General features: G+C 49.9%; 1 protein-coding gene across 2 annotated transcripts in view; it reads left to right on the top strand.

The window, feature by feature from the left end:
• Positions 1-23,961, top strand: part of Cerk (ceramide kinase) — a 44,212-nt gene extending 20,251 nt beyond the window's left edge. The window contains exons 4-13 of one of the 2 annotated variants that reach the window (NM_001134861.1): positions 5,246-5,371; positions 7,249-7,312; positions 8,668-8,813; positions 12,412-12,486; positions 14,307-14,459; positions 17,387-17,492; positions 18,161-18,237; positions 18,988-19,193; positions 20,191-20,399; positions 21,442-23,961. In NM_001134861.1, the coding sequence (NP_001128333.1) occupies positions 5,246-5,371; positions 7,249-7,312; positions 8,668-8,813; positions 12,412-12,486; positions 14,307-14,459; positions 17,387-17,492; positions 18,161-18,237; positions 18,988-19,193; positions 20,191-20,399; positions 21,442-21,496 (1,217 nt within the window). In that variant the 3' untranslated portion in view covers positions 21,497-23,961. The remainder of the gene's footprint in view (positions 1-5,245; positions 5,372-7,248; positions 7,313-8,667; positions 8,814-12,411; positions 12,487-14,306; positions 14,460-17,386; positions 17,493-18,160; positions 18,238-18,987; positions 19,194-20,190; positions 20,400-21,441) is intronic. The other variant, XM_039078853.2, reaches the window with a different exon arrangement.
• The last annotated feature ends 880 nt before the right edge of the window (positions 23,962-24,841 follow it).

Raw genomic sequence — 24,841 nt, 5'->3', positions numbered from 1 at the left:
AGGGTCACAGTGGAGTAGCAGAAGTGTGTGGACTCTGCAGCTGCAGTGCTGGCCCAGCCCCTGCTTAGGAGCAGTGAGACTGGAGCAAATCCCTCAGGCCCCAAAGCCTCTTTATCTTTCTCTGTAAGCGGGGTGGGTGCCAATATTTTCCAGGTGTAAATGAGGGCTGGACAGAATGTGGGAGAACGGCCTCTTACTTTCTAGGAGTGCCGCAGAGCCCAGTGCCTCATTTCGTGTGTGCCAAGGGACCAGTTCTTTTCTTGTCTCCTTAAACGTGGCAGCTTGTTCTTTTTGCACCCGTAACACTGGGTCATGTTATAATTTTATGTACAAAGGCAACAGCTATTCTTTTTTTTTTTTTTTTTTCTTTTTTTTTTTTTCAGAGCTGGGGACCGAACCCAGGGCCTTGCGTTTGCTAGGCAAGTGCTCTACCACTGAGCTAAATCTCCAACCCCGGCAACAGCTATTCTTATAGACTTGGACAATAGCAACAGCCCTGTGGACTAGCTTTTTTTCCTTTTGGGGAGTTAAACTAGAGAACAAGAGAAAAGGGGGGCAGTCACTGACAAGTTCACTTCCATCTCCAGAACCCATATGCCAGAAAGAGACAAGCTGTCTTCTCACCTCCACACACACAATATGATATGATATACTATACTATACTATACTATACTATACTATACTATACTATACTATAATATGGGGAGGGGCAGGGGGAGACAGAGGGAACGGGGGGAGGGAGGGAAGGAGGGAGGGAGGAGAGAGAGAGAGAGAGAGAGAGAGAGAGAGAGAGAGGATTATAAGGTATTTGAAACCGCTGAACCAGGTCTCCTCATAAAACACTTCTCTTGTTCACTCTAGGGTACTTAGAACTGGTTTTCTAAATTCTGTTTTGTCCTGGGACTGGCTTCCCCGCTGCCACCTTCTAAGATCACCCTGAGTTTCTAGACTCAGGTGCTAGCTCGGTCCCTTGGCTACTACTCTCTGTGGTGCCCCAGTTTCTCTTGCTTTCTGGTCTCTAGACTCTTCTTTCTCTACCTCCCCACTCCCGCTCACTGCTTGCCCCCACCCCCACCTCCAGCCTTGTTTCCATGAATCTCAGTCAGGTTCGAGCCTATAGACTCTGACTCCCCTGGAATACTGGAGTTCTGGTTGGTTTTGCGTTTTTGTTTGTTTTTGAGACAGGGTTTCTCTGTGTATCCCTGTCTGTACTGGAACTTGCTCTGCAGATCATGCTGGCCTCAGACCCTTAAGAGATCCTGCCTGCCTCTGCCTCCCACGTGCTGGGGTTAAAGGCATGTACCACCACCACCTGGCCCACTGGAAGTTTTACTCTTTCTCCGTAGCTCACAGAAAACCCCCACAGGCATAAAACATCACATGAGCCTACTCCCAGCTGCTCTACTTTTAGCTTCTAGTTCTATTTCTCTGTGTGTATGCCTGCCTGCCTGTCTGTCTGTCTGTCATTCTATCTGTATGCGTGTGCACATGCCAGTGTCTCTCCAGTCTCTCTTTTTTTTTTAAAGATTTACTTATTATTATATACACTGTCTTCAGACACACCAGAAGAGGGCATCAGATCCCATTTACAGGTGGTTGTGAGCCACCATGTGGTTGCTGGGATTTAAATTCAGGACCTCTGGAAGAGCAGTCAGTGCTCTTAACCGCTGAGCCATCTCTCCAGCCCTCGAGACAGTGTCTCTCATTGGCCAGACAGTCACCAAACAGCCTAGACTGGCTGGCCTCAGGGGATCCACTTATCTCTACCGAATCAGCACTGGGAACACAAGTGTGTGTACCAACACCTAGCTCCTGGAAAATTATGAGCATAGATCCAGGTGATTGGACTGGTTCAGCACGTTATCGAATGCACTGTCTCCCCAGCCCCGTTTAACATATGTTTTAAATTCTTTTTTTTTTACATGTATTCACTTGTATTCACTTTTTTTACATGTATTCAGCCCTGCCCTGGAATTGGAGTTAAGGGTGCTTGTGAGCCACCATATGCGGGATGGGGAGTAAGCCCAGGTCCTCTGCACAAACAGAAAGTGCTCTAAACTACTGAGCCATCTTTCTAACCCTAGAGAGGTTTTTAAAATGTATTTTCAAAAGTCTTTTTTTTTTATTTTATTTTATGTGTATGAGTGTTTTGACCCCATATATGAGTGCACATCATTTGTGTGCAGTATGCACAGTGGCCAGAAGAGGGCGCAGCGGAAGGCTGTGAGCCCCTGTATGGGTGCTGGGAACTAAACCGGAGTCCTCTGCAAGAACAGCAAGAGCTTGTAACCGTGATCCACCTCCCCAGCCCTGCTTTAGTGTTTTAATGTCTTACTGAAACAGAGAAGTGGGTTTTCACACTGAACATTCTGTAACAGCCTGGCAGGTCACTCAGTGAGTCCTCTAGGCCCCGACTCCTTCCCAGATGTCACCGTGATCCTGGGAAGGTCTAAAGAACTAGACCCATTTTTTATGCTTCGTAGATTGAAAGGGATCAGCATCAGCTCTTTCATACCTGGCCTTGAGAAGAACGTCGTCTCGTTATCTCGTGTGTGGCTGTGGTTGTTCCTGCGGCCGCTCGGCATCCTTAGCCTCATAGTAGTCCCTCCCGCTGAGGCTCATCTCCACGGCTTCCATGTGCACGTGGGCCTGTGGCATTTCTCCAGGGTGTGCTGAGGACTGGACGGTGGACACCACACAGATGAGCTCCAAGGGTCCCTCTGCACACACCCACCGTTGAGTCCCCTCCACTGGCTCTGCAGCCTGGGTGTCAGGGTCAGGCCTTATATCATACTATTAATCTAGATTTCCCTGATGCTTGAGACATAATCCACGTGTTTTCAAAGGCCAGCCATGTGTTTTCTGGTGCGAGGTCTCACTGTCTACTTCAAGTTCAAGGCTTCAAACTCATGATCCTCCTGCCTCGGCCTCTGAAGTGCTAGGATTATAGGAAAGAAACGTCACACCTGACCCACGTTTTCCTTGCTTGCTTGCTGACACTTAATGGAAGTCCATGATTCTCCTTGTTAGATCTGCTTATTGCTCCTAAGGCTTGCATGGGTCACCTCCTTTTTTGTGACCAGACTGGGCCTCCAGTGAGGTTGTGACAGCAACACTGGTGTCTCAGTCCTGACTTGGGGGATGCTCCACAGAGAATGCAAAGGAGAGCTTCCTCACAATACTGTAATCCCCTTCTGGGGAATCATAATCACCTCAGAAGGGGCTTCAGGGGGGCGGGGCGGCCACAGGTGTCGTTCCTACTCGGGTCTGGTTGTTAATGCTCTTTCTAGAGCAGCCATCCCGTTGTGCCCTTCGCCCCTTTCTCTATCACTGCATCCGACTTCCTGAAACCTCATGTAGGAGTTTCTCACCCAGGTTCAGGGAGAAGTAGGCCTGTGACTTCCTTTCCATGACATTCCTGTCTGGTTTTACCTTGGAAGTCACAGTGGCTTCCTATGAATCCTCAGAAATGCTTTTTTTCCTGTCCTTCGGGAAAGGTTACATACAATGGAGGCTGGATTTCTTTTTACTCCTTTCTTTTTCCTTCCTTTCTTCCATTTCTTTCCTTCTTTCTTTTCTTTTCTTTCTTTTCTTTCTTTCTTTCTTTTTTGTCATTTTTTCTTTCTTTTCGTTGTTGTTTCGAGGTTTCGAGACAGGGTTTCTCTGTGTAGCCCTGGCTGTCCTGGAACTCCCTACAAAGACCAGTCTAGCTTGGAACTCTGCCTGCCTCTGCCTCCCAAGTCCTGGGATTAAGGGTGCGAACCACACTATTACCCAACATCTACCTGGCTCCTCTGTAGGAACAGAGGATCTGAACTCAGATCCTCCTGTGTGCACAGCGAATGCTTTACCGCGCCATCTCCTTTACCCTGCACCTGGGTTTTCTTTCTTTCTTTTTTTTTTTTTTTTTTTTTTTTCTTTTTTTTTGGAGCTGGGGACCGAACCCAGGGCCTTGCGCTTGCTAGGCAAGTGCTCTACCGCTGAGCTAAATCCCCAACCCCACACCTGGGTTTTCTGATACAACTAGAAGTGATAAAATATGACCCAGACAGGTTGTAAGTCTCTTCATTTTGTATTTGTTTGTTTTTACTTGTTTATTTTGAGAGTAGTTCTAATATACGCCAGGCTGGCCCCAGATTTTCCATGTAGCCAAGGCTGGCCTTGAACTCTTGACCTTCCTACTTCTTTTTTTTTTTTTTTTTTTTTTTTTTTTGGAGCTGGGGACCGAACCCAGGGCCTTGCTCTTGCTAGGCAAGCGCTCTACCACTGAGCTAAATCCCCAGCCCCTCTCTCTCGGTTTTTTACCTTTTTTGAAAGGCCTGCTTCATGCTCCACTCCCAACTGTTTTCTCTGGTTAAAAGAGCGCCCTCCCACATGGCCTTGCTTCTTTCACCACTTGAGTCTAGTGCAAATGGAGTCACGTGGGTGAGCTGTCTTGTCACCCCTGGTATACATCCATGGTGCTTTTGACACCTGTCTACTTGGTGGTGCCCCATGGGTAGCCGCTCACCCACCCTCTGGATAGGTGTCTTGCTACTAGAGGTTAGCTATGCATCTCTCCATTGGGTGAGTGTTTCATGCGTAGCTGTTAGCCTCCCACCCAACCCCACTGGTATGGGGCAGCCCCTTGCTGGCTAACCTAACCAGCTCAGTGATGAACACCGTGTCCAAGTTTGGGTGTAGACTTTCATTTTGGGTTTCCCTGGGCATCTTCTTTCACACTACTGTGATTTGATAGACTTAAGAGGCTATGTACTTCCAGCAGCCAAAATAGATGTAAGGGAATTTCATAGCAAGGGGGGGGGCGTGCCTCAGGAAACCCAGCCACTGGTGGGAACTGAGGGAAGGCCTGAAGCCAGGCCTGTGGTGCTGTGGGAGCCTTTCTTCCCACTGTGCATCCAGTCGACTCATTCTGTCTCTGCGTGTGCCTGTCATCCTCTCCTCGTGCTCCTTCTGTATTCCCATCTCCTTCTTGTTCACAAAAGCCTCATCCTTCCCATGGGCAGAAGGAGCTACAGCCACCCATGCTCACCGCTCACGAGACCCAGCCAGGACAGGGACCTTCCTGATGCCCCACCCGTGTGTAAAGCCCTGCCCTCACCTCAACAGATGGTCCCTTTTCTCCTTTGATAACCCAGAACTCTTTGTCAAGACTGATCAGCTCTTTGCACCGGCAGCAGCGGGCTGAGGTGGAATTTATTGCACCCATCGTGTGTGACTGACCGCTGCGGATGCTGTTTTGCAGCTTCAAGACCGAAGCATTTGCTGGTATTTATCAACCCTTTCGGAGGGAAAGGCCAGGGCAAGCACATCTATGAAAAAAAAGTGGCACCTTTGTTCACCTTGGCTTCCATCACCACTGAGATCATCAGTAAGTGTTTCGGGGCAAGTATGCAGGGGCCAGCTCGAGAGGGACCCACATGCCACCCCTGGAAGAGGCTTTATCCTAGCGCAGTGGTTCTCAGCCTTCCTAATGACAGGACACTTTAATACAGTTCCATACTGTGGTGAGGAACTGAGGTGACCCTGCCCCCCCCCCCCACCATAAAAGAGTCTTGGTTGCTACTTCTCAACTGTAATTTTGTTACTGCTATAAACCGTAATGTAAAATCTCTGGTATGTGACACCAATGCGGGTCATGACCCCCAGGTTGAGAACCACTGCCCTAGTTGGTCATTTTGAGCTCGGTTGGGTTTTTTTTTTTTTTTTTTTTTTTTTTTCCGGAGCTGGGGACTGAACCCAGGGCCTTGCGCTTGCTAGTCAAGCGCTCTACCACTGAGCTAAATCCCCAACCCCTTGGTTGGGGTTTTTATACACTCAGTTGGAAGAAGGCAAAAGAAATGATGCACTAGGGGGAGGGGCTTGTGAGGGTGGTCCCAGGAGGAGGGCTGAGATCAGGATGTAAAGTGAATAAATAAAATAATGGGGGGAAAAAAAAACCTATGTACTCATTGTACTTTGCTTATAAAGTACTCACAGGGATAAAATTAAAAAACAAAACAAAAAAAATGAAACAGTTCCCTCTTAAACAGGAAGTCCTTGCAGGAAAAGATACAAGCAGTGGATGTCTCAGAATGTCACAGCATGGGTCATTTCTGTAACCCTACATCACAGCAGTCTGTCATCAGTGAGATGCTGGCTTCAGAGGGAGAGACAGACACAGTCCACTACTCCTGCAGGCCTTCGGGGGTTTAATATAACCCTGGTAGAAGACACTTAGTTCAGCTGGGCATGGCTGTAACCCTAGCTTTCAGGAGGCTGAAGTAGGAAGACAGGGGTTAAAAGCCAGCCTGGTTACCCAGAAAGACCCTGTACCCAGAATAATAATAATAATAATAATAATAATAATAATAATAATAATAGCAATACAAGTCAAAAATAGAAAGATGAAGAGGTCATCCCAACATCCTCTGCTTCCCAAATCTGAGCATAGTCAGGTACACCAAGACTGGGCACTCAGTTATCCCTGTCGTGCTTCAGGAAAATACCATACTGGTAACATTGTAGATGTCCCCAACAGGAGATGTGAACATGAAATCCTGGGGGGCTCCAAAGGACCAGTAGACAGCAGCTTCATTAAAGGGGCCTTTCCCAAGGATTCTCCAGCATGAGAGAGAGATGGATGTGGGGAACCGCAGGCACAGAGACACTCGTGTGAGCAGTAAACTTCACTAGTAGTTTTGCCTTTTCACATGGGGGGGGGGCAAAGACCACGTGTTAGCCTTATCTCCTTACATTCCAATGTATGTGTGTGTGTGTGTGTGTGTGTGTGTGTGTGTGAGAGAGAGAGAGAGAGAGAGAGAGAGAGAGAGAGAGAGAGAGAAGAGGCTGGCCAGGAACAAGTGGAGAGGTAGATAGGGAGGGAGGGGGAAGGGGAGAAAGAGAGAAAGGGGTCAGAGAGGGAAGGCAGAGAGAGTAAGAGAGTGAGGAGGGGGCAAACAGCCCCTTTTATAATGAGCCAGGCCTACCGGGCTGTTGCCAGGTAACTGCTGGGCGGAGCCTAAAAGGAAAGCCAACACCAAGAATGTCAGGTCCTGGTAGAACGGATGCTGAGATCTGGCTGTTTCTCACAGAGGCCACCTTACTCATTTGTAAAAAGGCAGTGAGGGAAGTCCAGGGTGGGACTTGCGGGAAATCTTTCTGGAAGCTCCCTGGGTCCTCTTATAAAATAGTATTGGTTGGCAGTTAGTTACACATGGGCTCCAAGATGTGGAGATAAACGGTCCCATTGCAACATTTCCCCCACAGTTACTGAGCATGCCAATCAAGCCAAGGAGACTTTATACGAGATCAACACAGACAGCTATGACGGGTGAGTTACTCTTGCTTTCCTCATGGTCACAGACAGTGAACGCTGTCGGAGACGTACCCTGCGGGAGCTCTTGGATTGCCCTGGACTGTGGGCATTATCCTCGGTATTCCCTCCTTGTCGGAGGACACGTTTGTCCTCCACATCCGTGTACACACGTCTCCATGCCTCTCTCCAACCATCCCCAGCATGGGACAGCGCATTGTAAACCCTGTCCCAACCACCCAATATCTCCCCTTAGCTTTCCTTACCCACTTATTTGGCCTGGCTCTTACCTGGTCCCCTCTACTCCTGTTTCCCGTGTTCCTAAGACTGTGCCTGGAGCTGAGGGATTGACAACAGGAACAGACTTCCCCTCTTATCTGGGTACAGCAAGGCCACCCAACTAGCTGGTTCCTCCCACATCAATCAAGGTAACCCTCTCGCAAACCCAGATGGCCATAGCTCAGTCTGATCCAGACAGTTCTTTAATTGAGGTTCCTTCTCTCCAGGTGAGTCTAGGTTGTGACAAGTTGACAATAAAAATGAAGACATCAGGGGCTAGAGAGGACAGATGGCTCAGCAGTTAAGACAACTGGCTGCTCTTCCAGAGGTCCTGAGTTCAATTCCCAGCAACCACATGGTGGCTCACAACTATGTGTAATGGGATCCGATGCCCCATGAGGGCCTCTCAGCAGCTACCAGACTGGGCTATTCCTGCCTGGCAAGCTTGAATGCTAATATGCGACGTCTTTTACCTTTAATATCTATTTATGCAGTGTTGGGGATGAAACCCAGGGTGTTTGTGTGCTAGGCGGGCGCTTTGCCACTAAGTTACCCCAGCCCAAGCTATAGTTGGTTTGTTTGTTTTTTTATATTATGTATGTGCTGGTTTGTTTGCATGTATGTAAGTGTATGTACCATATGCAAGCCTAGCGGGCAGAAGAAGACATCAGGTTCCCTGGAATTGAAGACCTAGGCAGTTGTAAGCTGCCATGTGGGTACTAGGAATAGAGCTCTGAAGGAGCAGTGTGTGCTCTTGACCACTGAGCCATCTGTCCAGTCCTCAAACCATAGGTTTTTGATGATGGCTGACCCAGGTCCTGGCACTGCATACCCTTTGCTTAGAAACCACCAAAATTCCACATCCCGGGCAGGAAAAGCCAGGGTTTGTGAAGAATCCTATTTGGAAAAGTAAATTAGACAGACTGGCGGGACCTCATCACACAGGGGTGGGGTCCAGAAGCTGTTTCCAGATGTCTGGCAGGCCGACCTTGCAACAGCAGTCCCCTGCCAGCCCCTCCCCAGTATCCACCCAACCCCCCAGCTACTGCAAGTAGAGGACGAACAGACTCACCAAACCTATGCTCTTCCTGCAGCATCGTGTGTGTTGGTGGGGACGGCATGTTCAGCGAGGTGCTGCACGGGGTAATTGGGAAGACGCAGCAGAGCGCTGGTGTTGACCCCAATCACCCCCGAGCCGTGCTGGTGCCCAGTACCCTAAGGATCGGCATCATCCCGGCAGGTAGGGTACACCTAAGGCTTTCTCTCCACTGCTGAAGTTTAGGAGGAGGTCGGCACGCACAGCCACAGGGCATGCCCAGTCGTATGGTCACATACACCCCCACCACCCCAACCCTCATTAGTAATGCTTCCAACTGGGATTTGGGTTTCAAGTGGGGGGAGTAATCTGTCCTGGTTCATACTTTATGTAAATTGTGACTCTGCCATCGGGGGAGGGGAAGAAAGTACTAGATCATCCTCAACTACATACTGAGTTCAACCTAGGCTACATCAAACCTTCTTGTTGTTATTGTTGTTCTGTTCTGTTTTGTTCTGTTTTGTTTTGTTAAGAGTGATTTCTCAGGGGACTAGAGAGGTGCCTCATAGTTAAAGCACTGCCTGCTCTTCCAGGGAACCTCGGTTCAATTCCCAGCCCAGCACCCCCATGGCAACTCTCAACTATCTGTAATTCCAGGATCTGGCACCCTCATAAGACATACGTACATGCAGGCAAAACATCAATGCATATGAAATAAAAAATAAATAATTTTAAAAAGTGATGGGGCGGGGCTGGAGAGATGGCTCAGCAGTTAAGAGCACTGACTGTTCTCCCAGAGGTCCTAAGTTCAATTCCCAGCAACATGGTGGCTCACAACCATCTGTTATAGGATCGATCCAATGCCCTCTTCTGGTGTGTCTGAAGTCAGCTACAGTGTACTCACATACATAAGATAAATCTTTTGTAAAAAGCGATCTTTGTAATTTCCACAACTACACTCCTTTCTATGAGATGATGCATGGGTAGCAGAAAGAACATGACTGTGTGTCTGGGGAAGATGCCTATCCCAGAGCTGAGCAGTAGACGAGACAGTCTCTGCTCTTTGAGAACAGACATCTGGGGGCCAGTGGGGGCTGCTGTCCTGGAGTCAGGAGGTATCTGGCCCCTGGGGATGATTATCCAGAAGAAGTGACTTCTAACTGACCTGAGAGAGCTGGGATCTGGGCTGATGTGAGCTGAAGGAACCTGCCCAGGATTCCTGGGACTATAGGAGGGGACACAGATGAGGAAGCTACGGCAAACCCAGGGCAGACTTCACCCACTTTTGGAGGAAGGTGTGGTGGCCAGGCTGTGTTCTGAGGGTGTCCGTCTGCCTGGCTCAATGTGTCTAATGCCTTTATAGAAAGTTCCTAAGGCAACTGTAAAGGTGCCTTCATTTTTATTGTCAACTTGACACAACCTAGACTCACTTGGGAAGAAGGCATTGCAGATGAAGAACTTGTCTTAAGTAGACCAACCTTCAGCCATGTCTTTGAGTGGTTACCTCAATTGATGTGAGAGGACCCAGCCCACTGTGGGTGGTACCATCCCTACGCTGATGGGTCTGGGCTGTATTTAGAAGCTAGATAACCGGGGTTGGGGATTTAGCTCAGTGGTAGAGTGCTTGCCTAGCAAGCGCAAGGCCCTGGGTTTGGTCCCCAGCACCGAAAAAAAGAAAAAAGAAAAGAAGGAGGAGGAGGAGGAGAAGGAGGAGGAGGAGGAGGAGGAGGAGGAGGAGGAGGAGGAGGAGGAGGAGGAGGAGGAGAAGCAGCAGCAGCAGCTGCTGCTGCTAGATAACCAGGAGCCAACAAGTGGTGGTAGCACAATCCTTTAATCCCGGCATGCAGGAGCCAGAGGCAGGCAGATCTCTGAGTTCAAGGCCATCCTGGTCTACAGAGTGAGTTCCAGGACAGCCAGGGCTACACAGAGAACCCCTGTCTGTAAAAACCAAACCAAGCAAAATGAAGGAGGAGTAGGAGAGAAAGCTCCTAGTTCTTAGAAAATCCCATGCGATGATCTTGATTTTTACCACCACTGGGTTGAAAAGCTAATCATATTGGGAAAGAGCACTCCTGGGTGTGTCTGTGAGGGTGTCTGGGGGGAAAGGTTTGGTGGGACATTTGCTGTGTCTGAGGGAGGAGCTTCATCTGCAGGCTTAGTGAGCATGCTCACCAGGGTCCTTCTTGGTGAAAGCAGGCTGGCTGAGAGACCCCAGGGAAGACAAGGTGATTTCCCAGTTAAAGGTGTAGAGCTTTACTCTTAGCAGGTTCCTTTCGAGTCATCCCTTGGCCATTAGAGTGACCAATGGGGCCACCGCCGAGCCTCCCAACTCTATGGAAGTCGCCACATGAATAACTTGTGATGCTTCAGCGCACCGGCTTCTCTAAACTTAACCAAGCAGTTCCTATTATTCATAGAGACTTGGGGAACTGACCTCTGCTCCGTAGGTGCTGTGACCAACTTCTGTGTCACCAGGACTGTGTACTCCAGTTGGCTGCTGGCCTGCTGGCCAGTTGGCTGCTGGCCGAGCACCCCCAATGTCCTGTGTGTAGAAAGTGCCAAGTGTCACCACGGGCACAGGTCACTCTTTCGAACTTGACCCTCGAATGCTAAGGTCATGCTCAGTCATGCTAAGGTCACACTTAAGGTCATTCCCAGTTTCTGCTTCCACTTCTTCTGTTACTACGGCAAAGCATTCTGACGAAAAGCAACTTAGGGAGGAAAGGGTTTATTTCAGCTTACACTTCCAGGTCATAATCCATCATTAAGGAAAGTCGTGGCAGGAACTCCAGCAGGAACCAAAGTAGAAACCATAGAGGAAGGCTGCTAACTAGCTTGCCCACTGGCCCATGCTTAGTTGGTTTTTGCCTAGGCATAGTGCCACCCACAGTGGGCTGGGTCCTCCCACATCTATCAAGGTAACCTCTCACAGACATAGCCATAGGTCAATCTGATCCAGACAGTTCTTCAATTGAGGTTTCTTCTTCCCAGGTGAGTCTAGATTGTGACAAGTTGGCAATTAAAAAAAAAAACGAAGACACCAGGGGCTAGAGAGGAGAGCTAGCTCGGCAGTTAAGAGCACTGGCTGCTCTTCCAGAGGTCCTGAGTTCAAGTCCTGGCAAGAAGAAGATGCCCTCTTCTGGTGTGTCTGAAACAGCTACAGGGCACTATAAATAAATAAATGAATGACTAGATACTTAACAAAAATACCAAAGACACCTTCACAGTTAACTTTGTTTTGTCTGCTTTCCCATGATGCTCTGTGCAGGTTCACTTTCTTCTTAAGGTCTAGGCTGGGCTGTGAGGCAGTAATGCCAGCTATATAAAGGTGGGCAGGGCCCACATACCTTCTAGAGCCTTAGAAGGGAGCAAAGTGGCTACTGGCATTACCAACATCTCTTAGAAGCCCCCAAGAGGGTTCAGGGTGGTCTCCGTGTCCAGGTCTGCTGCAGGCCACTTTCTGGAGCTCTGTAACAGTACCATATGGCCTTTTTCATGATAGGGTTTCTTTGTGTAGCCTTGGCTATCCGGGAGCTCGCTCTGTAGACCAGGCTAGCCTCAGACCCACAGAGATCCACCTGCCTCTGCCTCCCAAGTGCTGGTATTAAAGGCGTGCGCCACTGCTGCCACCTGGCCAGTCATGGGGCATTTTTAAGTACCTTTAACATTCATCTGGTGGGTAAACTCCTCTTATTCTCCAGCCGTTTCAGGGTCACAGAAGGACAGGATAAGGTGCCACTCACCTGACAGACAGTTCGGGACAGTCACATCAGCGCTAAGGGTTTTCTTGTCCTCTTTGCAGGGTCCACAGATTGTGTGTGCTACTCAACGGTGGGCACAAACGACGCAGAGACGTCAGCTTTACACATCATTATTGGTGAGTCTGCTCCTTTTCTTCCCCCCGAGCTTTCACTGTTTCTAGCTCTATGTGTAAGGGTGTTTTGCCTGTGTGTACGTCTGTCTACCACCTGTATGCAGGGTGCCTGAGGAGGTGGTGAGCCTGGGAATTGAACGCAAGTCCTTCTTTCTCAACAGCAACAAGTGCCCTTAACTACTGAGCTAGCTCTCCAGCCCCTAGTCTTGTCTTTTTCTTTTTAACTTATTGGTTCTTTATGAATTTCACGTCATACACCCCAGTCCTACTCATCTGTCCTTTGCAAAGTCTCCTGCAAAGGAAAACAAAACAAAACACCCCCCCCCCAAACAACAGTAACAAGAACAACAACAAAACAAACAAGCGAAAAACAAAAATGGAAAAAAAAATCTCGCTGTGGAGGCTGCGTGTGTCACACAGTTCACCTTTTCACCCACACAGCTTCACTTGCAAACGTTCATTGCAGTTGAGCCATTGGTCTGGCTCGAGACCTCAGGCTTCTGCTACTCCATCCATACTGGATCCTCCCCAGATATCCCGTTGTTGCCCCGTGTCTTGGAGACTCCTCAGCTGTGGATCTGCAGGCCGAGTCCTGTCTTATACACGTGAATGCCCCCAAGGAGCCCCAGGCCCCTGCCAGCTCCTGTGTAGCCCTGTTTTCTCCCCGCCCTCCTCCCTTAGCTGGCTACCAGAGTTAATCCCCATTGTGGAACACCTGCAAGGCTCCAGGGTGAGTTACCCTTTGAGTGACATACACGCCCCGCCCCTCTTCCAGACCTAGTGAGAAAAGCCACGGGAGATGCAGCCTGAGGCTTAAGAGAAATGGCTGATGTCCCTGCCCACCCCATCTCTCTTTACAGTGTCCTGTCTTACTTGCAGCCATGGAAATATTTTGTTTTTGTTTTGTTTTGTTTTGTTTTTTGAGACAGGTTCTCATGTAGCCCCAGCTGGCCTAGAACTTACTAAGGTAGACCAAGCTGGTCTCGAACTCACAGGGGTCTGTCTACACCTGTTTCCCAAGTGTAATTTTTATTTTTATTTTTTTGAGACAATCCTCTTAGCCTGAGTCTCCTGGGTGCAGGTGCGAGTGCCTCCACACCTGGCAGAGTTTGTGTTTTAAGTGCTGCGTACCTGTTTTCAGCCTCGAGCCTACTTTTCTTCCATTCAGTAACATGGATGCCCCAACCCCAACCCCGGGGCACATACTGTTCTGTTCGTTCAGAATGATTCTCAAGCCTTGCTTAGAAATATGAGCCACATTTTGTCACTGGAGAGCTTTTTTTTTTTTTTTTTTGAGGTTCCACCACATACATACCCTGGGCCCAAGAATGATCCTCCTCCAGGAATATTGTTCTCTGACAGAGTGAACAGCTTTGGGAGGGATTAAGAAATGAAGGAGCGGGGCTGGAGAGATGGCTCAGAGGTTAAGAGCACTGTCTGCTCTTCCAGAGGTCCTGAGTTCAATTCCCAGCAACCACATGGTGGCTCACAACCATCTATAATCAGGTCTGGTGCCCTCTTCTGGCCTGCAGGCGTATATGCAGGCAGAAAGCAGTATGATGTATACATAATAAATAAATGTTTTTTTAAAAAAAAAAAACAAGACAAAAAAAAAAAAAAAAGAAATGAAGGAGCAAGGGGACACCCACCTAACCTGGTACGCGCAATGGCGTAACAGATGTCGCAGCCAACTAGCTATCATATCCTACTTTTGTCGCTCAGATGGCCACGTTGAGCGCAGTCTGTTTCTGGTGTCTTCAGAGTGCTGTCTGGGGCAGGGCACAGGAGGGGACCGGATCCCTTATAGCTCTCCTCTCCCACAGGGGACTCACTGGCTATAGATGTGTCCTCCGTGCACCACAATAGCACGCTACTGCGGTACTCGGTCTCTCTGCTGGGCTACGGTTTCTACGGGGACTTAATCAAGGACAGTGAAAAGAAACGGTGGATGGGCCTCGTCCGGTATGATTTCTCAGGTACGCTGAGTTCCCAGACATCAAGTTAATACACAAAGACATCCCCAGATGCTGACAGGACAATCGGGTCTTGCTTTCCAGAATGGGGTTGGGACCTTGAATCTGGCTAGTGTGACCCAGATCCTGTTCCCCTGAGAGTCATAACATGTGTCAGAACCACACTGAGGGAGGTTCTATGGATTGGACGGTTTGTTTTATCATACGTCATGTAGGTGATATTAACCCAAGGTGCCAGAATTCATAGAAAAAGATTCTTTTTGTGATCACCCTGAGCCTACAGCACCTGAAGTAGAAGCACCCTTCCCTATGAAGAAGCTCAGCCCTGGGCATCTGCTCTTCGGGCTCAGGTTCATTTCTTCCCCTTCCACAAACACACTATCTGAGCTTCTACGCTTAGCGGCCATCATCCATTTGGCTACGTCTGCGAGCATGCGTAACCGAGCATGCGTTACCGAGCTTGCATAACTGAGCATGTGTTACTGAGCTTGCGTTACTGAGCATGCGTTACTGAACAGGTGCGTTCTGAGGTCTGCATCTGCTTGAATGGGACTTCAGCAAGGTGGGGGAGGACTAGACAAGTGTTCTCCTTCCTCCCTGCCCTCCTACTGTGCACAGTCCCTATTTCACAGTTGAGACAATAAGCAGTGTGCTTAAATGACTTGCCTAGACCTGGTGTCATCCTTCCTGTGGGTCAGTGGCTCTCAGAGGGAGTGGACATCAGTGTCCCTGGGAGGTTTGTTAGAACCCAGACCTTGGGACCTTCCCAAAGTGCTGCTGACCTACCTCGGACCTGCAAACAGTGGGACCTGCAAACAGTGTGTCCACCAGTGCTCTATGGATGCAGAAGGAGCCTTCAATGATAGCCATGTCCCCTTACCTAGTCACCAAGCTAGGAGGAACAAAAGGCAGGTCAGCTTTGGGCTACACAGAGTTACCACCTGCTGGCTTCAGGTCTCGTGTGGGTGCCCCTCCCTCCCCCATCAGGTTTGAAATGCCAAGGAGAGGAGCTTAGAAAAGTATTTGAAATGTGGTGTACTGCGTTCTTATGGTCCAGATGAACCCTTTCCTGTGTTTACTGTATCCCTGTGTCTGAGCCCTGTTCTCTGTAGTTCACCATTGGCAAAACTGTGTAAAGTTTCATGACTCCAAGCATCAGAACCTACCCTTTTCCTCGTGAGATGGGGGAAGGCCACCCAGAGTGTGTTAGGCAGCTTCGACTCTGTGGTGTGGCAGAGGTACAACACATACCCAGCCATTCTGAGAAAAAAAGGGCTCTGGGTGCTGGACAAACCATGACCATTTCCATATTGAGGTACCATGCCTGCCCCATCTGCCAGGATGCCACCTGGGCAGGCCTGAGAAACCCCCACTGTGCATGCCTCTGGCCAGTGCCTTCCTTCCTGACCTTCCCCGTCCCCTCAGAACACATCTGGGAAGCCCCATCCTTCCTCTCAGGCAGAGCAGCTCTCCTGGTCTTTGTCCCCACTGCATGACAATCCTTACGTAACGACTCGAGGGTGTTAGCACACACTGGCTGCAGTGGAATGGGAAGTGTCCACTTTGATGGGCAGCTGAGGGTTTTATGAAGGAGAACGAGGTGTGAGACGAAGCCTTCTGTCCTGGACTCTCAGACACTCTAGGGCCGGCCAACTGCAGCCAGAGGTGGGAACCTAGGAGCTGGAAAGAGACTATAATGCCAACATGCAGCAGAGGTGGCCGAAGCCCCATGATCCACAGCCATTCTCCACAAAGCTCCCCCTGGCATCCTTTCTACACCTAGCACCCAGCATAGAGGATTAGCACCTGGAGGGGCACTCAGACTAGGGTGGGAGGAGCCGGGACTCTCCCCGGGGGTCAGGTGCCTGTGGCTTTGTAGATGAGGGTATGATAAAGCAGGGCCTGGCCCCTGGATGGAATGGCATGGCAGTGTACTAGGGGTCAGATGGGGTGGACTCCTCAAGGCCAGCATTTCTCCACAGTGTACATAAACTACACAAAGAGGTCACGCAGGACCAGGGCAAGCCCACCTAGTCCCAGAGCAGGTGGTCACCCTAAGACTTGCAGGGCACACCTGGACTGTCCCGTGCCTCCTGCCTACCCCCTGCTCTCCTACACACAGCTTTCCCCATGTATTATCAGAGGCCCAGCAGCCGAGTCTGCTGGCTTTGCTATGCTGGCCTGCACCATGCAGCTGGCAACACGGATATCGTGACTCAGTAGGAACTTTGGGAGGCAGTGCCACCTTGACCTTTGTCCTTAATTCACCCAGGGGACACTAATGTTGTGGATGATAATGACCCTGGTGTGGGTTAAGCACACAGGAGGCAGGAGCATTGCTGACCATGTCGAAGAGGGGTGGTGGAAACCCTGAGCCTTCAGGACAGAGGACACGCCCGCTGTCAAGTTCACACGAGGTCATTGCTGCCAAATATGTAGCAGCCTGGATATGTGGCCAAAGCCCTGACCACAGCTCTCACTGTGGGTTTTTTTTGGTAGTGTGGTACTCGGACCATTGGGAGGAGGACAGAGTCTGTTCCTCTTTCTGGTATAGTAGCAATGTCACTTGCAAGGGCCTTCCTGTCCCCTGCAGACTGGTTAGCTCCCAGTTTTCTTTTCTTAAAAAAAAATTATTTTTTATTATTTTGTGTGTCTGAGGACTACATACATGCCCAGTGTCTGGAAAGGGCAGAAGAGGGCATCAGATCCCCTGGAACTGAAGTTACCTATGGTTGCAAGTCACTATGTGGGTGTTGGGAATTGAACCAGGGTCCAGTGGAAGGACAGCCAGCACTCATAAGTGCTGAGCCACCTCTCCAGAGCACTGCTCTCTGGGTAATGGTGGTGGTGGTGGTGGTGGTGTGCATCTAAGGGCACTAATAACCAGATAATAACAAATGGGTGCTCTTTCTCATCTGCTCTTTTCCCAGGGTTGAAGGCCTTTCTCTCCCATCAGTACTATGAAGGGACAGTGTCCTTCCTCCCAGCACAGCACACAGTGGGATCTCCACGAGACCAGAAACCCTGCCGGGCTGGGTAAGCAGGTGCATGTCTGCTTGGGTTTTCATTGTAAATTACTTGGCGTGTGCAGGGCTGGTTAGGAGCCTGTTCCCGTTGGGACAGTGGATGCAGAAGGACTTTCCAAACGTGGAAAGGGAGTCCCCGAGCTTCATAGGTTTGCGTAGAGCTTCCCAGTTCATAGATGCTTCCAGGAGAGCTGGCCTGACGACTCCATCCTGGCGATGTGCCCAGCAGCTATGTTCTCCCCACGGTGCAGACCCAAGGGGCAGGGGGTCCAACACTAGGCTAGTCTTACCCACACCCAGATGAGAAATCTGTGCCAAATCAGTGGCTCAGCTCTGAGTTACTGGCCGGAGCACAGGCTCATCACGTCTGTTCCTTGAGATAAAGGCACTCTCACCCACCACCGATGCATCCAGAAGTAGGCAGCCACGCCTATCCTCGAGGTGTTTGCAAGCCCTGGAGAAGGAAGCTGCTGGCTAATAGGCATGAATTTAGGTCTAATCTTGAGAGTCGGAAAGTAGTACCCTAGAGAACGATTTCTGGTGGAGCCTTTGAAACGTGAGCCTCTTACTCCCTGAAAGGAGTGTAAATGCTTTTCCGTGTGTGAAGACCAGGGGCTTGGTTGTTTAAAGGCACTCAGCGCACGCAGTAGAGGCCAAGAGAGCACCTCTGTCTTCCAGGTGCTCCGTGTGCAGGCAGAGCAAGCGACAGCTGGAAGAGGAACAGAAGAAAGCCCTGTATGGCCTGGAGAACGCTGGTAATCACCGTGAGCGTGCTCTTGCACAAGCCCCGCAGCTCGTGACCTCTCCTGGCTGTCCACCCTACCTCCCTCTTTTCCTAGTTGTACTGTGTCAATGTTTCTGTCTAGCTCCAGGCAGCATCGAGTCATTTCAGCTTAGCAGACACTAGGGAGCCTTGATATTTGTAGAAAGGCCTTCCATCACTGTCACAAGGCTGGCCAGAGCCACGGCTGCTGTTCCAGCTGCTATGAAATACGGATTGGCAAATGCCCTTCTTGGGCTTAACTGAACGCATGCCTTCTGCCACACTCACCACAAGGTCTTTGTCACACCCCCTTCCCTGCAAGAATGACAGCTATAGCGTGTGGATAAGTGGGCGTGTCACGTGCCTGTAGCACTGTCTACGGACTCCTGAGATTGGAATTTTGTGTAGTGTTCTTTTACAAGCTATTGTTCTCTTAAACGTTTTTAGACTGCCCAAAATCTGTGGCAACCATTCTTTAGCCTATAAGCCATATGAAGAGAAATGGTAGGTCAGTTTGACCCCTGCATAGGGGCTACTCGTCCTTGTCAAACTGCTGTCCAAAAGAGTAATAACCTGCTCCCCGTAAGACCTGCTGGGGTCCCGAGGTGGGTGGGTGGTTCAGGCCAGAAGGAAAGAAAGCCAAGAGCACGCAGCAGGAGTGAGAGCAGCCAGCACCCTTTGCATGCTACGCGGCAGCCACTGTGCTACATTGACCCTAACACCCACCTTCTGTCCTCCGCAGAGGAAGTGGAAGAGTGGCAAGTGGTATGTGGGAAGTTCCTGGCTATCAACTCCACCAACATGTCCTGTGCTTGTCCCCGGAGCCCTGGGGGCCTGTCCCCATTTGCCCATCTGGGAGATGGGTCTTCTGACCTCATCCTTATCCGGAAATGCTCCAGGTTCAACTTCCTGAGATTCCTCATCCGGCACACCAACCAGGAGGATCAGGTGAGGCGCACTCTTGCCCCGAGGTCATTTACACTTGGGCAATCCCCGCCACACCAGTTTGTAGGTTCTGTTGTTAACTCCAAGGAGGAGAAATCTCTGGATGTGTCTATTTCATACTCCTTAAACTCCTTGGAAAATCCTGCATGTAAAGTTTCATATGAATCCGGGTGCCAGAGAGATGGCTCAGCAGGTAAGAGCATTGGTTGTCTTTACAGAGGAACAACATTTAATTCCCAGCACCCACATAATGGCTCTCAATTGTCTACAACTCCAGTTCCTGGGGATCCAGGGCACCATGGGCACCAGGCACGCATATGGTGTACAGATACACATGCAGGCAAACCTCAGCCCCCAACACACACACACTTAAAAATAATTAATTCTTAGAAATAGAGAATTCTACAAACCACCCTTAATGAAACATAGGAATCTTTAAAGTATTTATATCTGCGGAGGATTTTTAAAAATGACGTGTGTGTGTGTGTGTGTGTGTGTGTGTGTGTTGGATTTTTTCCCCTGGAACTGAAGTTACGAGTAGCTGTGAACTGCCTGATGTGGGTTCTGGGAACCAGACTTGAGTCCTTTGTAAAAGCGGTATGAGCGCTTTTCTTTTTTTTTTTTTTAAAGTTATTTATCTATTTATTATATTTAAGTACACTGTAGCTGTCCTCAGACACACCAGAAGAGGGCATCAGATCCCATCACAGATGGTTGTGAGCCACCATGTGGTTGCTGGGAATTGAACCCAGGACCTCTGGAGGAGCAGTCGGTGCTCCTAACCGCTGAGCCATCCCTCCAGCCTCAGACCTGAGATTTCAAAGGTATCAGCAGTTGTGTGACGCTCCTGGGAGAGCAGTGCACATCTAGTCTCTCAGTTGTCAGATGAGGAGGGCTGGTGGCCTGGAGACACTGTTGTCTGACCTGGCTAGTTGAAGCAGCAGAGGTGGAAGTCTCGTCTCACACACCCACTCTCTTCCCGGGATGTTTGCCTTGACAGTTTGGCTTCACTTTCGTTGAAGTTTATCGAGTCAAGAAATTCCAGTTCACATCAAAGCACGTGGAAGATGATGACAATGACTTGAAGGAACTAGAGAAGCAGAAGTTTGGGCAGATCTGCAAGGACAACCCCCCTTGCGCCTGCCCAACCTCTAGAAGCTCCTGGAACTGTGATGGGGAAGTCCTGCACAGCCCTGCCATTGAGGTCAGGTGAGTGGGCGGGACCCCCGCCACCCACCTCAAATGTCTGTCCGGGAAAGCTGTCCCCGCCAAAGGGTGCTTCACAGACATCAGGAGAGCTCACTGGGGTTTGTGGCAGAAAGCAAGAGGCATCGTTTCGCCGTATCCTTATACCAGCTGTGGTGGCTGTGTGGTCTGAAGTTTGCATGGGGCAGGTGCTGACTTTGGGACGCTATCTGTTGCAGACAGGTTCCTGGGGTTTTGACGCTCCTCTGCTCTGTTCTCTTTCTTTGCCATTTTTGCCATTCTGCCCTTGGTCTCTGTAGGTCATAGTCACACACCCCGCCCCCCCCCTAGTCAAAAATAAGCAAAAGCGATGGCTTCCTAGGTGGTTTCTAAGTCCTGGACTCCCCCCTTCCCCTGCCTCAAGCATTTAAGGTCAATGATAGGTGCTCAGGGTTGGGATGTGGAACCCCCAGGCAGGAGTCAGAGGGACTGGGAAGGGCATACTTATTCTGTCAGGCGAAGAGGAAGGATGTACGAGCCTCAGAGGAACCCAAAGAGGCCATGCCACACAGCCTGAGGGGCCCTGGAAGCTTCAGGTGGCCCATAAGGACATGTGCAAGAACCTGGGGCCAGGTGGCTGGCTGTGGGCGACTTCACCCACTCAGTCACCAAGGTACTCAAAGGCAGCTCAGAGAGAGTCACTCTTAACCAAGCTTACAGGGTTGGTACTAAGCCTTAGTGAGTCACCCCTGCAACTTGCTAACTAGGCCTCCAAGTGCCCAGCCTCCAAGCAGTGAGTATGCCAGAGGAAGGCCCACTCTTGCTGCTGGAGGGCATTTGCTCCCCAACACGTGGTATTGGAATAGAATCCAACAGAACAGAAGAAGGAAAAGTCCTTCCCCACAAGAAGAATAGAGCAAGTTGTCTTTTGAGAACAGACCGTCAGTGTGATTGTGTACATTCGGAGACCTGGGGAGGACTGTTAAGATCCTGGGAGGTGTGGGGCTCAGGTCAGCCGTGAGTGGTGGAACACATGGAGTTTAAACGCCGCCGTTTGTCTCTGCAGGGTCCACTGCCAGCTGGTGCGCCTCTTTGCTCGGGGGATCGAAGAAGAGTCCTAAGGAAGAATCCCAAAGCCCAGGAGCTTTGGGAAGTGTGAATATTACTTAAGAAAATTTCGACTGACCAATTATGTTGACATATCCACTTGAATTTAGAAATTTATTTTTGATAGGTAAATCTTGGTTTTTAGAAAAGACAGCTTTGTCAACAGTTCTGTATACATACCCGGCATCCTCGGCTCCGCGTGCATCCACGTCGTTTTTCACTCGTTCTCGGCAAACGGCACTCGCTGGTTTGGGGCACTGGCTTCCTAGATTTTAGCCATGCCGACCAGACGAATTTCAAGACGGCCCTTTAGTGGTTACACTGCAATAATTTTAGGGACATCATGACATGACTCCGTCCCAGGAATCAGGTTACACCATCTGGACACACGGGTAATGGCCCGGTCACTCTGACCCCTCTGGTGAGACTTTCTCTGGAGTCATCCATGACCAGGTTTGGGAAGGCAGATGGCTGTCTTTGCCTTCACTTTACGCCCACCTTCATTTATGATCGGGATGAGTCGCTGTGCAGCCCTTGCCGTGCACCGCAAACCGTAACTCAGCGAGGTCGTCTGCCCAGCCACACCTGCAGAACAGGGCCACGTCACTTCGAGGAGACGCCCAGGGTGATGTCTCATCCTCAGGATCCCCACATCTGCTGCGTTCATAGCTGCGTCCTGTGAGACAATCCAGCAAAGCACCCACTTGGAAGCTTTATTCCGTCAGTCTTGGTAGCCTGCACGCCCTGGCCAGGGCAGTCCTCGAAGCACTGGCTAAGAGGAGGCTCTATTTGGAATCAAAGCACTTTCATAGCTGGGTTTGTCGGGGAGGCAGTGCAACATGGCACACACAGAGGGTACTTTGTGAGTTCGATACCGCCCTCAACCCGACTGTCACCAGCGGGATGGTAGGTGATCTCAGGTCACCCCTCCCCCCAAGTACTTTGGTGCAAACTTTATGTCTATTCCTGGGTCTACATCCATTCTTCCCACACCATGGATTCTGTTCCATGTACTTATTTCACCGCTTTCTCCCTGTCCATCAAGAACTATGTCCAACACAATCCACGACTTGGCAATTTGCTCTCTCTCTCCACAAGGGGGCGCGAGCTGCTCTGGCTGAAGCCCTGGGCTCATGACCAGTTTTCCTCTGAAGGCATTCCTGACCCAGGGGCTTCTCAGCCACGCGCTATGGCCTCTGCTGTGTCTCGAGACGGACGCAATCTGAAATGAGTGTAAAAGAGTTTTATGTGAAATTCAAGACTACGCAGCTTAATCTTGACTTGCAAATGGGGGAAGGGCACTGACTGTTACAAGAGTAGGTTTTAGGTTCTGCATTGGGGAAAGCGTGCATCCCAGAGGGTCCTGTTACTCTTCCACAGAGTTCCGCAGGCTGCACCTCTTTCTAGGTGCTCTTGGACTGACTTATATTTTGAGGCATGCAGGAAATCCTTCTGTTTAGTATTCAGTCCCAGACAGACAGAAGAGCAGCTGCGAGGGTGGCCATGTTAAGGAACCACTTTAAAGGCAATCTTTAAAGGCGGTGCTATTCAATGATTGGTTGTCGAGTGGAAAGCTGTTTAGAAAGAATAAATGCACCTAGCAATTTCTATCTAGATCTGTCCCTGGATGGACAGAACCCAAAGGTGTCAGACTAGCAGCTCTGTGAGTAGGTAGGCAGCTCTGAAGCATCGTGAGAAAAAATGCTTGGTTGGTCACCTCGACGTGCCCACTCACCCCTGGCATTGGAGAGGGGGCTCAGGGCCCGAGGCAGCTGTGGGCGCCCCTGGATCTCAGGAACTGCACTCTCCTCCAAGGATTCAGATCTTCATTGGCCTTGCTACCTGATACCCATGCCCTGGTCCACCTCCTGCCAGTTCTGGAGGAGAGAGGCAGACAGAGGGTGCTTTGATGGTGCTTTGCACTGCATCCGGGATCTCAAACCTTGGCGCTATCACGGGGCATCATGAGTGTCTGACACTCAGGACCTTTGACACGGGTGTGCAGGATGGGCGGGGACCCCTGACATTCCCAAGTAGTAGACAGTCTCCATGATGCTTCTTAGATGCAATACCCCAACCTCCCCGGGTCTTAGGTATTTTAGGAGATAAAAAAAAACCCAAAAAAACAAAAACCAAACAGGAGTAAAGGTTAGACAGTGGCCACATAGAATCCTGTAGGGGGTGTGGTCCATGTTTTAACTCCCTCTGTAGCCCACCAGTGCACAACAGTTAGGCAGCAGTCATACGCGGTAACTTATTCTTGTTTATAGAAACTAAGCGGCAGAACAAGGAGCAGGTGGTTTCCCAGAGGATGTTTCAGTCCTCCACGCAATCTCCTGGAGCCAGGAGCACTGACTGGGAGCACTGACACGAGAATGGCCCAATATGCCTCCCGGTCTTGCTGGCCTCAAGATTAGGAAGTGGCATATTTAATCTGATATGTTTGAGAAAACAAAAAATAAAGTTACTTTGGGCAGAATATGGCTTCCCCTCTCCCCTCTTTTACAAGTTCTTTTCAAAGCAGATTTAAAAAAAGAAAAAAAGGGGGTTGGGGATTTAGCTCAGTGGTAGAGTGCTTGCCTAGCAAGCTCAAGGCCCTGGGTTTGGTCCCCAGCTCCGAAAAAAAAGAAAAGAAAAAAAAAAAAAAGAAAAAAAGATGAAAGCATGGTTTAATGAGTCTTTGCTAAGAAACTGAATGACACCCTAAATATTCATTGTGCTCTCCCTGACCTCCTCGGGGGTCGAGCTCTGCTGCCATTTTAACTATTGAGTAGTCCCTCCCTGTGTCACTCGGGATGCATCTCACATAGCATTATTATTTAGCTAGTAGGCTCTACCGTTGGCCTGAAGGACCCGTCTCTTACTGATACAGCTGTGCTTGCATGTGGCACATGTCAGGGTCTACATGCCTTGTGCCCTCAGATACTCCGGTTGGCCTAAGGGAACCAGATGAGAGCCTCAAACAGGACTAGGTATGGTGGCATTAATAGCTGAGAGGTCGAGCCAAGGGCTCAGGAAGCATGGCTGCAGAGGCACAGAGAGGGTGAGTGAGGAGTGATTAGGTTGTCATGGTGGGGTGTGCTCTCGGGAGAGCTGAGAGTATCTACTTTCCAAGTTCCTAGGGAACCCTCACTATGCTATGTTACAGCACCAAAGCCAGTGTGTGTGATGGATGGATGGATGGATGGATGGATGGATGGATGGATGGATGGATGGGTGGGTGGATGGATGGATGGATGGATGGATGAATGGGTGGGTGGGTGGGTGGGTGGGTGGATAGATGGGTGGATGGATAGATGAGTGGATGGATGGATGGATGGATGGATGGATGGATGGATGGATGGATGGATGGATAGATG

Source organism: Rattus norvegicus, chromosome 7, assembly GCF_036323735.1.
Source record: "Rattus norvegicus strain BN/NHsdMcwi chromosome 7, GRCr8, whole genome shotgun sequence".
Taxonomy (NCBI): Eukaryota; Metazoa; Chordata; class Mammalia; order Rodentia; family Muridae; genus Rattus; species Rattus norvegicus.
This window is presented reverse-complemented; position numbering and strand designations above follow the sequence as displayed.